Source organism: Heliangelus exortis, chromosome 24, assembly GCF_036169615.1.
Source record: "Heliangelus exortis chromosome 24, bHelExo1.hap1, whole genome shotgun sequence".
NCBI classification, from domain to species: Eukaryota; Metazoa; Chordata; class Aves; order Apodiformes; family Trochilidae; genus Heliangelus; species Heliangelus exortis.
This window is the reverse complement of record NC_092445.1, coordinates 5,614,773-5,629,407: the sequence shown is the minus strand read 5'-3', so window position 1 is coordinate 5,629,407 and position 14,635 is coordinate 5,614,773. Positions and strand designations below refer to the sequence as shown.

Genomic DNA, 14,635 nt, shown 5'->3' with positions numbered 1-14,635 from the left:
CCTGACGGGACCCAGATGGAAGTTGTGAGCCTTGACATCCCTGTAATTCTGTAATTTTCATCTTCCCACTCCTGAGCTACAAGTCCAGAAGCAGCAGAATCTGCACCTCTCCAAACAAAGCAGCAGTTAATAAATCATTGCCCCCAAACACAAACAGGAGGTGGCCTTCTGGGGGGGGGATTTTACTAGACAACAAACACACAAACAACTGTTGGGAGTAAAAAAATATGTTTTTTCCTTTTAGTTACATCAGTTATCAAAGAAAAAAAAAAGGCAGTGGTAACAAAAATACAAAGCTCTGAGGGTTCCTTGTTTTGTTTGTTTTGTATTAAGCTGAGCATCAGTGCAATTGTTTTAATTTAACTTCTGCTCTGAGTCTCTGCTGGCAGAGTAGGAGTAGGCTTTGCCCAGCACCAGACGGTCACGCAGCAGCTTGAAGAAGGCGTAGTAATTGCTGAAGAGGATCAGTGCCAGTGAGATGGTCTGGTGCCACTTCTCTGAAGAAATCAGTGAGTAAAGCTGGTAGAAGATGACAGCTCCTTCCAGCAGGATCAGGATGTTGAGGATTCTCAGTGGTTTGCTGAAAAAGAACTGTAGGAGATGATGGTAAGGCAGCGAGCCAGGCCAGACCCTTCAGGGTGGGTTTTTTTTGGTGGGATGTGGGAGGCAGATTCCTCTGGGGTTCCCCACTGGAGACATAACACTTCCCCACGGATGGCTGAGGATAAAACCACCTCTCTGGCAGCACAGACTAACGTGAAAAGCTGTCCCAAAGCCTGCTGGCTCCACCACCCTGCGTGCCCCATGGGCAGCCCCAGGTCCTGAGGACAAGGGGAGGGTGAGGCTGCTGAGGTGCCACACCTGTGTCCCCAGGCAGGAGAGTGCCACACCTGTGTCCCTGTGTCCCCAGGCAGGAGATGTGATCTTACATGAAATCTGAAGTGTGAGACATCCGAGGGCACTGCCACATTGTAGTGCCCCACAGCTTTGTACACATTCTTGCTGTGTTTCACCAACACCCCCTGTGGCCACATGCACTCCTCTGTCCACCTGCAAGGAAAGAAGCAGAGTTTAATTCTACCTCCCCAGCTGGATGCGGGGGGTCTGATGCCTTCTTACTACCACCCAGGACAATACACAAGCTGCTTCTGCAGTGCTGGCCACAGCACCCAGTTGGTGTCCCTTGGTGGGTAAAATTTGTCCCATGGAGGCACAGAACCAAGGCAGTGACAAATGGCAGCTACCTGCAGCCAGAAGCAGCAGGCATCTGGCCCAAAACCAGACCAGTTCACCATGCCTGGCCATGGAGTACAGACAGTGTCTGTGAGCTGCTGGATGTGTCATCTGACAACTCCCTGGCAGTGTTCAGGGCCAGGCTGGATGGGGCTTGCAGCAACCTGGTCTGGTGGGAGGTGTCCCTGCCCATGCAGTGGGTTGGGACTGGATGATCTTTAAGGTCCCTTTCAACCTAAACCATTCCATGATTCTATGATTTTTCTCTCTCTCTTTTTTTTTTTTTTTTCTTCTCTCTTAGCATGACAGCTAAGAGCAAACTCCAGGCCCAGGAGTGTTCCTTACTGATGCTGGAGGACATTGGAGCAGAGGGCTGGATCAACCTTCTGCCAGCAGCCCAGGTGTGCTGCAGCTTTGTGGAGCAGATCACAGTAACGGGCAGGCAGGAGGTACTGCATGAGGATCACTGATGTGCTGATGGACACCAGGAGGAAGAGCTCACACGACCACCGTTTGTCATAGTACTGAGTGTTCTGGGGGGGGAAAACACAAGAGGAATGTGTGACAAGGTGTTGGCACAGCCTCACCTAACAACACCATCAAAGCACAAACCTCTCAGGCAGGTGGAACGAGGGCTCTGCACAGAGCCATTAATCCTGGTTGAAAAGGAGGCACCCACATAGGATGGCTGCTGCACAACTCTTGAACACACCACAGTGAAACATTTACATCACCAAAAATAGGGGGATGGTTCCTGAGGCACCTCTAGCATGGCTGATGATGGGTGGGAGTATCAGTCCCTCAAGGGAAGGGACTTGAGCTCATCCCTGAGGACTGACAGATTCACTGCAGGACACTCCTCTCACTGTTCAACATGTTGGTAACTTAAATAAAGCAGCTAAGAATCCTAACAAGGTCCATCCTCCCTCATCCTGCCTCTCAGTCTCCTCGTCCTGGAGCTCTGTCCTCATGGAGGGTCAGTGTGGGAGGGAATGGTCAGCCTGGAGACCTTCTAGCTTCACAGGGAGGCAGGTGGGAGGCACCATTGCCTCACAGATGGACACACATTCTCATGGACAGTCAGAGAAGACTTTACTAGGATGGTGCTGTCCTCTGGTGTCTGCAGTTCAAGCAAAGCTAAACCTAGATGGTTTTGCTTCTTGCTTTTCAGGAGTAAATGGGTTTGGTGCAGCTGCACACACAGAGCAGTCCCCTGACTGACCTCTCCCAAGTTCTGGTTAAGGAAGCAACAAGAACCAGAGCTCCTCCATCACCCAGTGCCCACCTCCCCACAGCCCTCCCCAGCCAGCCCTGTGCCTGACTCACCTTCACAAACCAGACAGGCACAAAAGCCACGTAGTAAGCACTGAGCATGGAGCTCACCAGCACCTCTTTCATCCGCCCGTTAAAGTCCATTTTCAGGTATTCCACCTCATTGCGGATGAGATCTGGGGAGAGGCAGCAGGCATGAGTGGGCATGGCCTCCATGCCATACATCTGCCGGGTGTGCTGCTTCCAGGTCTCCTTCAGGACAGTCAGGTAGTCCCTGCCCCTGGAGGTCACCTCGCTGGGCTCCCTGGGACCGATGTTGGCCACCTGGGAGAAGAGTCCCACCTTCCGAAAGTCACAGTTGAGCTGAAGGAAGGGAATGTACATCCCAAACCTGGAGCAGCAAGTGCAGAAACGTGGTTACTCCCTCAGCAGCTCCCCTGGGGTGGGGCTTTGCTGGCAGATTGGCCCCACTAGCACTTCCCCCTCCTAAATGACACCAATACCTACAGAAACTCCAGAAAGGAGCCTCACCAGGCTGACCTGGCACTAGCACCAAGTCTCAGATCTTTATGAGATCCTTCCTTCTGCATCTAGCAGGGAGAAGGGAGCTATTCCCATGACTTGACTGGAAACAGAACCACTTCCTTCCCTTAGTTGACAGGAAGCAGGGAAGTTGTTTGGTTCCTGGCAGAGGCACCTCAGGGCTAAGGCAAACTGGAGTCAAGGTTTCTTTGAATACGATGAAAGAAACACATAACCCTTTCAAGAGGACCAAGCATTCTAAAAACTGTAATTAATGCTTATACTACAACTGGAATGTGGGTAAATGTTCACAGTGTGCCCTGCCACCAAGGAGAAATGTGACACAGCAAGAAGGAAAAGGGTAGCTGAGGTAATTGAGTCCTTCCAGGTTTCATTTCAATTGAGCAACACCCACTGCAGAGAAACCACATCAGAAATCACACACAGGTGCCAGAAATACTTACGGGTAACAGAGGAAGAGGAGATTAAGGAAAGAGTAGGTCCTGAAAAGGTGGATGATCGACCGACACAAACTCCAGCCTGTGCCAGTGAGAACAGCAAAACGAGTGACCACCAGGAACACAGAGCGTGGCAGGGAGACTTTGCCACTCTGTGAAGCCTGTGGGGAGAGAAGAAAGAGTTGGGCAGAGGGGAGGAGACTCCTCCACTCTTCCTACAGGAAGCAAATAGTAAAACAAGCAGCACTCGAATCTGTAAAATCAACTTCACATGCATGAGGGGTTAGTGAGAGGCTGCCTGACTGCCACCAGGACAGGGGGACTCCTGGAGGCTGGAATTGGGATTTGCCAAAGCCCGGGGCCTCATTTCTCAAGCTGTAATGAGAGCTCTCAGAGTTTCTTCTAAAGGTCTGGTAGTTCCCAGTGTGACCAGCCCACCCCTCTGGAGCTGCTCACCACAGCAGGCAGCAGAAACCAACCTACACTGGCTCCTCCTTGCAGAAAGCCAAAGAGAAAGAACGGGAAATGAGCCAAATATTGTTCTTCACAAGGGAGAAAGCAGAATTACTACAGTCGAGTTGAGACAATACCACAAGGACAGGGAAAGTCAGGAGCAGTAGTTTGAGACTCTCACTTCTCTGCTCTCCCCGTTGGAAGCCATGCCTGTGTTTCTCACTGGGACACAGCAGAAAGCTCTTCAGAAAAGGGCAGAAAGGTTTGACACTGCAAAAGGGACACACAGCTACAGACTTTGCCTGTGAGGAAAGAACAGTTCTGAGGTCTGCTTGGGGACTTTACCTCCTTCACAATAGCCCCGATCAGCCGGCGTGCCAGGACAATGGTGGTCACTGTTAGCACGTTGAAGTCAATCAGATGAAAGTTCTGCAGTGACAAGAACAGAGGGATTCATTCCCCTTTCCACCAGGCAGCAGAAACCACGACTCAACAGAAAAGCTCCCAAGTTATTCTCTTCTCCTCAGACTCTCTCTTCTGGTATCAGAAAGGAGAATGCCAAGCAGACAGCCAGTGCCTAAAATTTGCCCCCCAAAATTTGCCTCTCTGGGTCTGCAGAGCCACGTGAAGTTGGCACCAAACACAGATACACTTTATGAGTCAAGAGCCCGTGTGTGGCTACCAGAGGAGAGCAGCTGCCCTGAGGTGCTTACCAAGGAGGTGTGTGAAGGTGGGTGGGAAGGTGGATACCACCACACGGTTTTGTAGATGTTGATGTAGTGCACAAAGAGAGCAACCAGATGGCAGAAGAAGAGCTGCAGCTCAAACAGGACACTCCTCTCCATGGGCAGCTCTGGGATCTTACAGTGCCTGAGGGGGACGACTGTCTGAGCTGCCAAAGGTGGGCTGGAAAGGCCTGTACCTGAGCCACTCCTGCAGAGGGAAAGCAGAAGCCAGCAATCACCTTCCTGAGATAAACACAGTGTTTGTCTCCAGCCCACAAACTCAGATTTTACATGTCTGTGGGGCTGATACTGAGTGAGAAACCTAAGCTGACTGTCATGGTCAATGGCTGCCACAAACCCTGGCTGTCAGCACCCCAGGATGTTTGGGATGGGTGCTGCAGGCAGAGAGGAGCAGGAATTAGCAGTATTTGGAAGCAGGCCAGCCCACAGCACCAGGTCACGGGGGATGAAATCCCTCACCTTGAGTCAGGTTCAGAAGCTGTGGCTGTGTTTTGCTATTCAAGGGGCAAACAGTGGCCCTTTTAATTAATTGAAAGCTTTTAGGCCTCAGAGTTGCTATTTACATTTCTAAGAGTGCTTGAAGGAGAAATGCAGAGCAATTAAACACAAGCCTGTTCTCATTCTTCAACTTCTATTCAACTATGAAGGAAAAACAAGTTTAGTCAGAGGTGTGTGTTCCTGTGTCAGCATGCAGGCAGTCCCAGACAGCAACCCTTTGAATCAAAGGGAAGGGAATGAATATATAGCAGATAGACCTCTCCTGATTTGCAGTCTCTAAACAGCAACAAAGGAATCTGGGTGTGGGTTTCAAAGGGAACTACAGAGCACAAATTCCTATCGAAAATCCCAAAATGAAACCACAGAAGTCTTGGGGAGTGTGACTGCAGAGACTTCCAGCCCAGGGGTGGACATGGGTGGAGCAGTCCCTGCTGTTTAAAACAGAAGGCTGAAGCCTGAAACAAGGTTGATGCTGAGGGGAAAACTTGAGGAACTCTGAAACCCACAGATCCCCAAGCTGACAAGATTGATTCAGCTCCTCAGGACTCATAAATCCACCAATGAATTCTGGGTCTGTAAACACAGCAAGAGTGTTCCAAGCCTGTAGAAAAAAGGCTTGAAATTTAAACACAAAACCCTTTCTGCTTTGAGCAGTCACACTAGAGCTGCAGATGCTCTCACAAGAGCAGCAGCCAAGGCTCTCACATGCAAAAAGCACTTTGGGACACCTGGGCCTGGATCAGAGACAAATCACTCAGAGGGAAGCTGTGGTGTGGGGTTGTGCTGCATCACCTCCTCATGATAAGGACCTCTGTGCACATTCTCACAGCAAAGTATGTACAAGGTGGATTGCTCCACCTTCTGTGGCCCTGCAATAACTTGTCTGAATAACTGGATCCCTAGAAATTTCTTGGCCTAGGCAGGGAGTATATTGAGACAGATGTAACAATTCTCTGCAGGGAGTTCATCAGGCACCTCCTGCTTAGGCACCGCTGTCAGGGCTCTGCTTCTTTCTCCTCTCTGCCACAAGGGCAGAAAAGCAACCAACCAGCTGGGCTGGAACCTGAGAAACACCTGGAGCCTACACATTCTCTGACCTGGCTGAACTCTACCCCAAGAATGCTTCACCTGACATGAGCTTCAGGGCACAGGAGACACAACAACCACAACTCCAGTCAGGCTTTGGCTAAAAAATTGTCACTATTCTTCCTTTCTGTCTGATGGTCACTCAAGGCTTTTGAACACTCCTGGCAGTCTGTCATGGTCAGATGAAGAACAGCCTCAGCCACATCAGAACCTTCCTATCCCACTTGCAGCACGTGTAGAGAAAGCATTGCAGCCAGACAGGGACTTAACAAAACCCCTGAACTACAGGAAAAACAGCAACGTGAGAGCCAGGGAGACAGAGGTGGCCTCAGCCCTGTCTCAGCTGTCCTGGCTGGGTGTGCAGGGACAGACAGACACAGACGTACCTGGTACGTGAGCGCACCCCTGTGACAGAGGAGGTGTTGGAGTGTCCGGAGCCGCCAGCAGCTCCAGGCTCACAGAGGGGGGTTCTGCAGTAGGAGGTCCGGTTAGGGCCCCGCCTTCCCCCTGCCATAACAGCAGAGGGGTTGTGCTTCCTCCTGCCTTCTCTGCTCTTCACTGCGGGGCTGTGCCTTCGGGCCTGAAAACTGAAAAGGAAAAGGGTCAGCCCTGAGGTTCCTCTGCTCCCCCCCTCTCACCACGCAGGGGAGGGGATGCAGCTGCTCAGCCCCTTCCTGCACCTCCTGGGTTTGTCAGGGGCTGCAGATGTCACCCCAGAGCTCCTGGGAGCTTCTCAAGAGTGCTGTGAATTCACTGAGAGCCTCCAGGCAGGAGCAGGAAGGGGCTTTTCCTGCCTCTCTCCCAAGCCAAGGCATTTATGAGGAATTTAATCTGCATTATCCCTGTTTTAAGGCAGAGCAATACACTTATGGAGATGCCAAATAATTTTCCCAAATGATTCAGTTAATTTGGGGGTAGCAGCCCAACTGTGTGCTGGAATCAAACATTCACAGCTCTTTGAAAGGGACACCACAAAAGCACACAAAGTGGCTTTTTCCTTTTTTTTTTTTCCTCTCCTTTAAGGTGGGCTAAAAACAACTCACATGTTTAGGGCGTTTTTTGTTATTTTTGCTGTATGTTTGCCAGGCACAGAGCTCAGCAAGATGCCAGCCCAAAGTCAGGTTTCCTAGTGCTTGCTTGCCACAGTGTAAACCACAATAGTACTAAAGCTTTAAGGAACCTTCTCGGGATCCTGTTTAACAGGGGGGCAGGAGCTGAGGAGGAAGCTCTGAAGGGGCAGTGGGGGCTGCAGGAGCCACAGGAGAGGAATGGGCAACCTGGGGGCACAAGTGGCGACTACAGAGGCAGAGTGGAGGCCACGGGAGCTCTGGGAGAGCACCCTGAGTGCCACGGGAGCTCTGGCAGAGCTCTCGGGGTGCGGGCCGGGGCTGGGGAGCAGCGGGAGGCACGGGGAATGCCGGGGGGAAAGCAGCGGAGGGGCCGGGGAGTCCGCCGGGCTACAGGAAACCTCTGGGCGTGAACCAGGGGCTACAAAGCCGCTCCGAGGGAGCTCCGGGAGGAAGCAGCGAGGCCCCCGGAGGCTGCGGGCCAGGCCGCGGGGCGGGAGCCGCCCCCCTCGGAGCGGCGGGGCGGGACCCGCCCGTCCCTCAGCGCCCCGCCCGCCGCCGCCCGGGGCCTCTCCCCCAAAGCTCTCGGCTCGGCTCGGCTCTCCCCTCCTTTCCTTTCCTTCCCTCCCTCCTTCCTTCCTTCCCTCCCTCCCTGTCCCGGTGCCCGGGGTGGGTGCCCGGGGTACGGTGCCCGGTCGGGTCCCGCCGCTCGCTCCCCCCTCACCCATCTCCGGCCGCCGCTCCGCCTGCGCCGGACACAATATGGCGGGCGGGGCCGGGCGGAGGGGGGAGGACGGCGGCCGACGGAGGACAAACCTCCTGCGGGAGCGCGCGCGCACCACCATGCCGCGCCCACCCCTCCCCAGGCCGCGCCCCCTCCAGCACCCATGTCGGTACCGGTCCGGCCCTGTCCCGGGAGAGGTTCCCGGGGCTCCGCTCCCCTGCCCCCTCCTCACATTTTCCCGGAACTCTTCCCCCCTCCTCTGAGGCCGTAAGGGAAACCTCGCGCCTTGGAAAACCCAATAAAAATCCATCTTTAGGTTTTTATTACGGGGCAGAGAGCTTTGTGCCCAGAACCAGTCCCGCGGGCTCCTCCGCTACCTACACAAGTTACATTAATGCTGTGATTCACCTGGATCAGTTTTCCCCATCTTTACCAACCGCTTGCAGTAGTTTTTTTCACCGGTTCCCTTCACCTGTGGGTGGTGGGTGCCATGGCACAGTGCCAGGGACCACCCCTACCCGGGCTGGAGGCATTGCTAAAATTAATGAACTTCATAAGGCCACTCTTCCATTTCTTAATGGTTTTGAAACCTAAAGTGCAGAACCATAAAAAACCCCAGGAATATCCAGGCACGGGTGGTTTGAACAGAATCTTCCATCTGCAACTGTGAAGGTACCAGGAAGGATGGAGCAACCAGGTTTGCATCTGTAACAGTGTGATCTTGGGTTCAAAATCATCAGCAAAAGTTAGCAGTTTCATTGGAAAACACTCTATATTTCAGTAATCCAACACAGAGCTGCTCTGTCCTGTGCCCCAGCAGCCAAGTGAGGCTGTGGTGTTCCCCAGCACCCACCCAGTGCTGGCAGGTTCTGAGCCACAGCAGAACAAATGGCACCTTGACTGGATTCCTTCATCAGATCTGAGATCAGCTGCCTGGAGATTCATCCCAGCTCACAAAAGGAGCAAAAATGAGCATGGAAACAAACACTTGGGTTACAATATGTGGCAGCAACAGAAGGTTCCACTGAGCAAAGGTTTCTGCTCTGTGCTGGCAGGAACTCAGCTTCCTGAGAAGCAAAACCAAAAAAGAGTAACATGGTCATTGGCTGGCCCTGACTCCCTGCAGGAATTAATTCCTCCCCCTCAGAGCCTTTAGTTCAATACCTCATCCAAGATGTTGCTACAGCTTTATCAGTTCAAAAAGAATTTCTCTAAGCTCTGTCTTCTCCCCTGGAAGCACCACATGTACGTGGCATGGGCAGCTGTGAGAGGAGCTGGGTTAGCAGCAGCTCCTCCTCTCCTCTCCATCTCCCAACAGACAGGTCAAACCTCTTATCCTCTCCTTCAGGGCCATTTGGAGGCTCTGTCACAGGAATCACCCTCTGCCCAAGAGTTCTTTAGGAGAGAGGGAACATGGGTTGTGGGAAGGGAAGATGCCTGCATTTAAATTCTTGGCTCTGTGGGTGACAGATGCTCTCATACAAATTTGAAAACTTGTTCTGTACAAAAGGAATCATCTGCTTTAACAGCTGGGCAGGGAATCCAGCTGTGCTCTTAAACCCAGCTACTAACCATGGAATGTAGCAGTGTGGCATATCAAGGTAATGCCTTAGCAAGCAGATAACCATAGAACCACCACACCTGAGTTATAAAATAAAGCTTGTAGCCATTTGCTTTACATCAGCAACTTGAAACCAGGGGTAAGGAACAGTGTCCTTCCAGGAAAAGCTGCTGGGAGCATCTCTGCCATACCAGTTAGAGAGGTTTTCCTCCAAGATCAGTTTCATGCCCTGTTGCTGTCCAAGGAGGATGCTTCTAGAGCCCAAGCTTCTCTTGCAAAGAGCAGTATTGTTGGTAAACACCCCCACAGAGGAGATGTGACCACTGCTGGACATCATGCTGTACAGCACCAAGCACAATGGGGGCTTTTATCTTATTTATGGCCTTTACCAAATTCCTACAAATAGTAAGATGTGGTTTATTCCTTTGGGGAAATCCAGAGATGAGACATCACTGATGCTTGTTAGCTCACAGCCAGCAGAATGCTAACTCCAGGGGCTCTGTGTCAGTGGAAAAGGGAAGGTTATTTAGGTGACTCAGACTCTAATACTCAAAGGAATCTCTACCCCTGCCATTTCAGTGAGTCCTGCAGCATCCCTGGAACGTGTGGCTAATTAGAGCACCTCTGAGAGGCACATCCGATGCTGATGGCTATTTTGGGATCTCAATTTAGCTCTTGCAGACTCCAGGCTAAAATCTGAATGTAGTCATGCTATGAGAGGAAGGAAGATGTTTGATGAAGGGCACGTTTTCAAAACACGTTTGGCATATACAGTCATTTCCAATGTATTAACATGTACATTCCTCCATAACATGAAAATCTTTCACATAACACATGCAACAATGCAATGCACAAGCAAGTTGTGTTACTACAAAGGCAGTGCCACAAGATCCATTTCTACTGGTAAAAAACTGCATCATAATAGATGATCTCTATCAACTCTTTTCCACTTGATATAAAAGCTGTGCCTATTAAGAAAGAAATGGGAAAGATTGGTACAGCACCATGTAAATTGATGTTCCAGTTACATTGTAAATGAAGATGCATTTGATAAACAGGTCACAAAGCCAGACTTATAATTTCCTCTAGCAGAAAACTACGGATCCAATTGAAGTCAAAGAATTGAGGGTAATCTCTCTCTGTTGAAGCATTTCCATATATTACTGCTTTCTTCTTCATAATATTCTTAAGATAAGAGAAGCACGTTTGGAAGCTTTACAATTCCATATGAGACTTATGTCCTTCTAGAGTCCTATGCCCAGGGCTTTTCATGGTTATCTTTTGAAGCCATTAGACTTCTTCAGTCTTCCAAGGGTTTATTTCTTTGTTATTTATGGAGCTCAGACTTTCAGTGGGTTTGAGATTTGAGTGAAAGAGATGAGCAGTCCCCAAAGGAAATGCTGATGGCTGCTGCCTTTGGGGTTGGGGGGGAGATGTGTCCTTGCTGTGTAAGCAGGTCACCCCACTGATGTCTGGTCCTCTCCCCAGCCAAGGCACAGCTGAGTTTGCAAGCACTGGTGTTTTGCACTGAGTTTGCAAGCACATTTATTAGATATTTACTGGAGAACAAGTGAGCCAGCCAAGGCAGAGCACCCGCCAGAGGGAGCCCTGCCACTGTGGGTGCTGAGTGGCACCAGCACCCAAAGGTGCTGCAGCTCCATCACCCCAAAGTGCTGAGGGGTCCATCACCCCTTCTGAGGGTCCAGGGTGTGTTCTGAGCTAAACAAACCCCAGCCAGGCTGACAGGACGACTGCCTGAGCCACCTCTGGCAATGACATCAGAGAAAAAGCCATAAAAGTGACAGCCAGGAGCCAGATCACATTTCAGAGCCCATCGAAGGGGCTGTGGAAGGGGTGGAAATAGCAAGGTCAGGGTAGGCAGCATCTGGTCTAAAATCTGACCCCTACAATTTAATACATTCTGGATTCATCTGGGAACTCCTATGGAGCTGTTCCTTGGGCTTCTAGAGGCTCCTAGAGACCCATCTCCTCACCTCTCCCTTTCCTCAAATCCCCCGAAAACCTTTCTCTACAGGATCTGGGTGGGAGAGCTGGAAGCTCCTGAAGCCTCCTCCTCCCCCCCCTGACCTCTGCAGGGGTGTCCGCCGTGTCCCTGCCCCCTGGCAGGAGTGGTTTATTTGTGGGTATATAATGCATGGCTTTGATTCAGCAGCTCAGATGGTGCCACCCCCCACCTCCCACCCAGAACCCTTTGGCAGCTTGCAAGGGGGTTGCAAAAATAAACAAACTTACCCACTGTGTGCTGCCCCTGCTTGGCTTCATCCAAGTGATTGGTGGTGAGGTCCTCTTGACTCCTGCAAATTGAAGACATTTGTGAGACTCTTTTGTGTGAGCACAGATCCAGAAAAATAATAAGAAGAAAAAAGAAAAAAAACACAACAACCAAAAGAAAAAGATTCCTGCATGCAATTACACAGGAAGGAAAACATGCAACTTAAGCTGAGTTTCCAACATTTTGCAGTAAATAGCAATACTGGGGTCTAAAAAGGGCCATCATTTTACATTTTTTAAATAACTGAGCAGAATTTCTTGGTTTTGGCAGTAGGACTATCTATATTCGTTGTCATTTTACGTCTCTTGATCTTTAAGCTTGCCGATTCCTTTTTTTTTGCCCACATTAAATTGCATTTTCACAGGGCACATTATTAAAGTTATTGCTAATTTATGCAGAAACATGTGGGGTTTTTTAAATGTTTATTTTAAACATTTTTTTTTTTTTTTTTAACATTAAAATTAACATCTGAAGAATGGTCTCAATAAAGTTTATGCAAGTTGCCATCACGGTTTATGTAAAAGAGAAATGTGCTATTAAAATCAGACATTTAGGTTACCTTTTGGGTTTTGCGATGCATGTTAGCTTTACACATCCTGATTCTCCTGCGATAATTTTCCTTTAAAAGGGGGGGCATGGGGTGATCTTTTCATCAAGCAAGACATTATGCCCTGAAAGCTGACTCCAAACCATTGTTGAAAATTCAGTTATTTACACTTTAATAACAATCTACAAATACAACTTTTTGTTTTTAAAGTATTCCCCTCGATCATGCACTGCTGCAAGCAGCCTGGCTCCTAATGCTCTATTTTTCACCCCCGAGCAGTTTAAATCTCTCTCTCCCTTTGGGAATGCCAGATTCATTTTTTGCAAATGGGAAATACAAACCATTTTTCATGTCTCTCTGAGCAGCAGTTTGCTTTGAACTCTTGTATTTATATATATAAATACACACACACCCTCTCAGAAGGATATGAGCACCAACTGCAGCAGCCTTCCCAAAAAGAAATAAATTTTTAAGCAGTTATCCAAGCAGGAAGGGCATCACCTCAGCCAAGGGGGTTTGGGGTGTTTCTTATATAAAGCAGACAAAGGAATCTCTCTCCTCCTGGCGGCAGCTACGCCGGGGATTTTTCAGCATTCATTTTGTCACACTATGTCTAAATCAGCCATTCCAGACTCAATCTGGAGTCTGCAGCCTGGAATACTCTGTCAGGCCACTTGAAATTTGAATGGGTAATTCAGAAAAAAAAAAATAAAATCACCATTTGCTAGTGGTCAGATTTCTGCCACAGTCCAGGATCAGACTGTTTTCAGTAACTTCCAGGGGGTGAAAAACAATTTTCTTTTTTTTCTTTTTTTTTTTCTTTTTTCTTTTTAAAACAATAATGAAGCTCATTTAATGAGCTTGCTAAAACTTTTTGTGAGAATTACAAAACCCACCATTTTTAGAATGTCTCCATGTTTTAAAAAGACAATTAGCTTTAGCATTAATTTAAATTTATTTGAAAAAAAATAGCTATTTTATCGCTCAACAACAAAAATGACAATTCATCACATTTACTTTGATTAAAAAAGGACTAAACTTTATTGACAAACTGCGGCAGACATTTTGACAAGTTTTAGCTACCTATTTAGGCAGACTTACACATGTAGCATTTAAGAACAGAGTGGGAGGACAGTGTACAAATCCAATTAGGACTTTATCCTATGTACAAAGTGAAATTTTTCCTCATTTTTTCAGCTGCAGTGTCCCTTTTTATGCAAAGCTAGTGTTGAGATACACTTGAACATGTCAATGGGATTGCTAATATTGACAGTTTTGTCCAGTTTAAATTTGCACTGTTATCTGCCCCAAGCACTATAAAAAAAAAATGAGAATACTCTGATTTTACAGCGTTCAGACCTACTCACTTAACACTGTTTTCTAATATTGACCACTGGGCAATTTGAGCCATGCTTGAATTTGTTTTTCCCTTAAAAGTTCTTCATACAGAACCAAACTAAGAACCCCTTTACACTGGAAAATCTGCTTCCCAAGCATCTCTCAACACATGTTCGGGGCTAGATTTCAAAACCCACATGAGAAAAGTCAATTTTACAAACCTAATTTTTTTTGGTTTTGTTTTGTTTAAGTCAATTACCTTTAAAAATGCTATTTAAATTTGTTTGAGGATCCTTCGTATTAAAATTTAAACTTAAGATTCACCAGCAATCTGCTTTTTAAGGAAAGTTTGACATCTGAGGTTGCTTTTAAACGGTGGCAGCTACTACCGTTACATTATGATTTTAATTCTTAAAAACAGCCCTGAATTTTGAAATGTAGCCTACTTTGGGATTCTGCAACTACAACTTTTATGGGTTCCTTAAAACCAAACTTAAAAGGTTAACAAAACCTTAATCTCATAACTGCTAAGCAAAGCATGTCACTTTTGAAACTAACATTTTTAACTCAATTTTTTTTTTAATTAAAAAAAGGTACAGTTGTTTTTACCTAAACAACAAAGAAAGAAAAGCCATCTAACACACTTAAAAAGGAGAAAAAAAAAAAAAGAAAGTCGGTCCTCTAAATCTATTTAACTCATTTTAAAATACTACGTACAGAAGCCAGAATGCAGGGTGAGGATGGAGTGGGAGAAAAAGGGCCACGAAGAAAAACAGTTAGACAATTACTTGTCTGGTGTGGGTAAAGCAACAGGAATCCCGGGAGATACAAGAATCA

The 14,635-nt window shown here is 48.2% G+C and overlaps 1 protein-coding gene across 3 annotated transcripts; it reads right to left on the bottom strand.

Annotated features, from left to right (window-relative positions):
* Nucleotides 1-211: 211 nt before the first annotated feature.
* On the bottom strand, nucleotides 212-14,609 carry TMEM39B (transmembrane protein 39B). 3 transcript variants are annotated; one of them, XM_071768094.1, is made up of 10 exons: nucleotides 14,587-14,609; nucleotides 11,874-11,935; nucleotides 6,655-6,855; nucleotides 4,652-4,871; nucleotides 4,284-4,367; nucleotides 3,492-3,646; nucleotides 2,560-2,896; nucleotides 1,579-1,766; nucleotides 930-1,050; nucleotides 212-591 (listed from the first exon to the last, which is right to left on the bottom strand). In XM_071768094.1, exons 3-10 carry the CDS (start codon nucleotides 6,780-6,782, stop codon nucleotides 355-357), a joined length of 1,470 nt encoding a protein of 489 aa, XP_071624195.1. In that variant the 5' UTR covers nucleotides 6,783-6,855; nucleotides 11,874-11,935; nucleotides 14,587-14,609; the 3' UTR covers nucleotides 212-354. The 3 variants fall into 3 exon arrangements, with proteins under 3 accessions (XP_071624195.1, XP_071624196.1, XP_071624194.1); XM_071768095.1 differs by lacking the exons at nucleotides 11,874-11,935; nucleotides 14,587-14,609 and adding an exon at nucleotides 8,497-8,598; XM_071768093.1 differs by lacking the exons at nucleotides 11,874-11,935; nucleotides 14,587-14,609 and adding an exon at nucleotides 8,060-8,168.
* Between the last annotated feature and the right edge of the window lie 26 nt (nucleotides 14,610-14,635).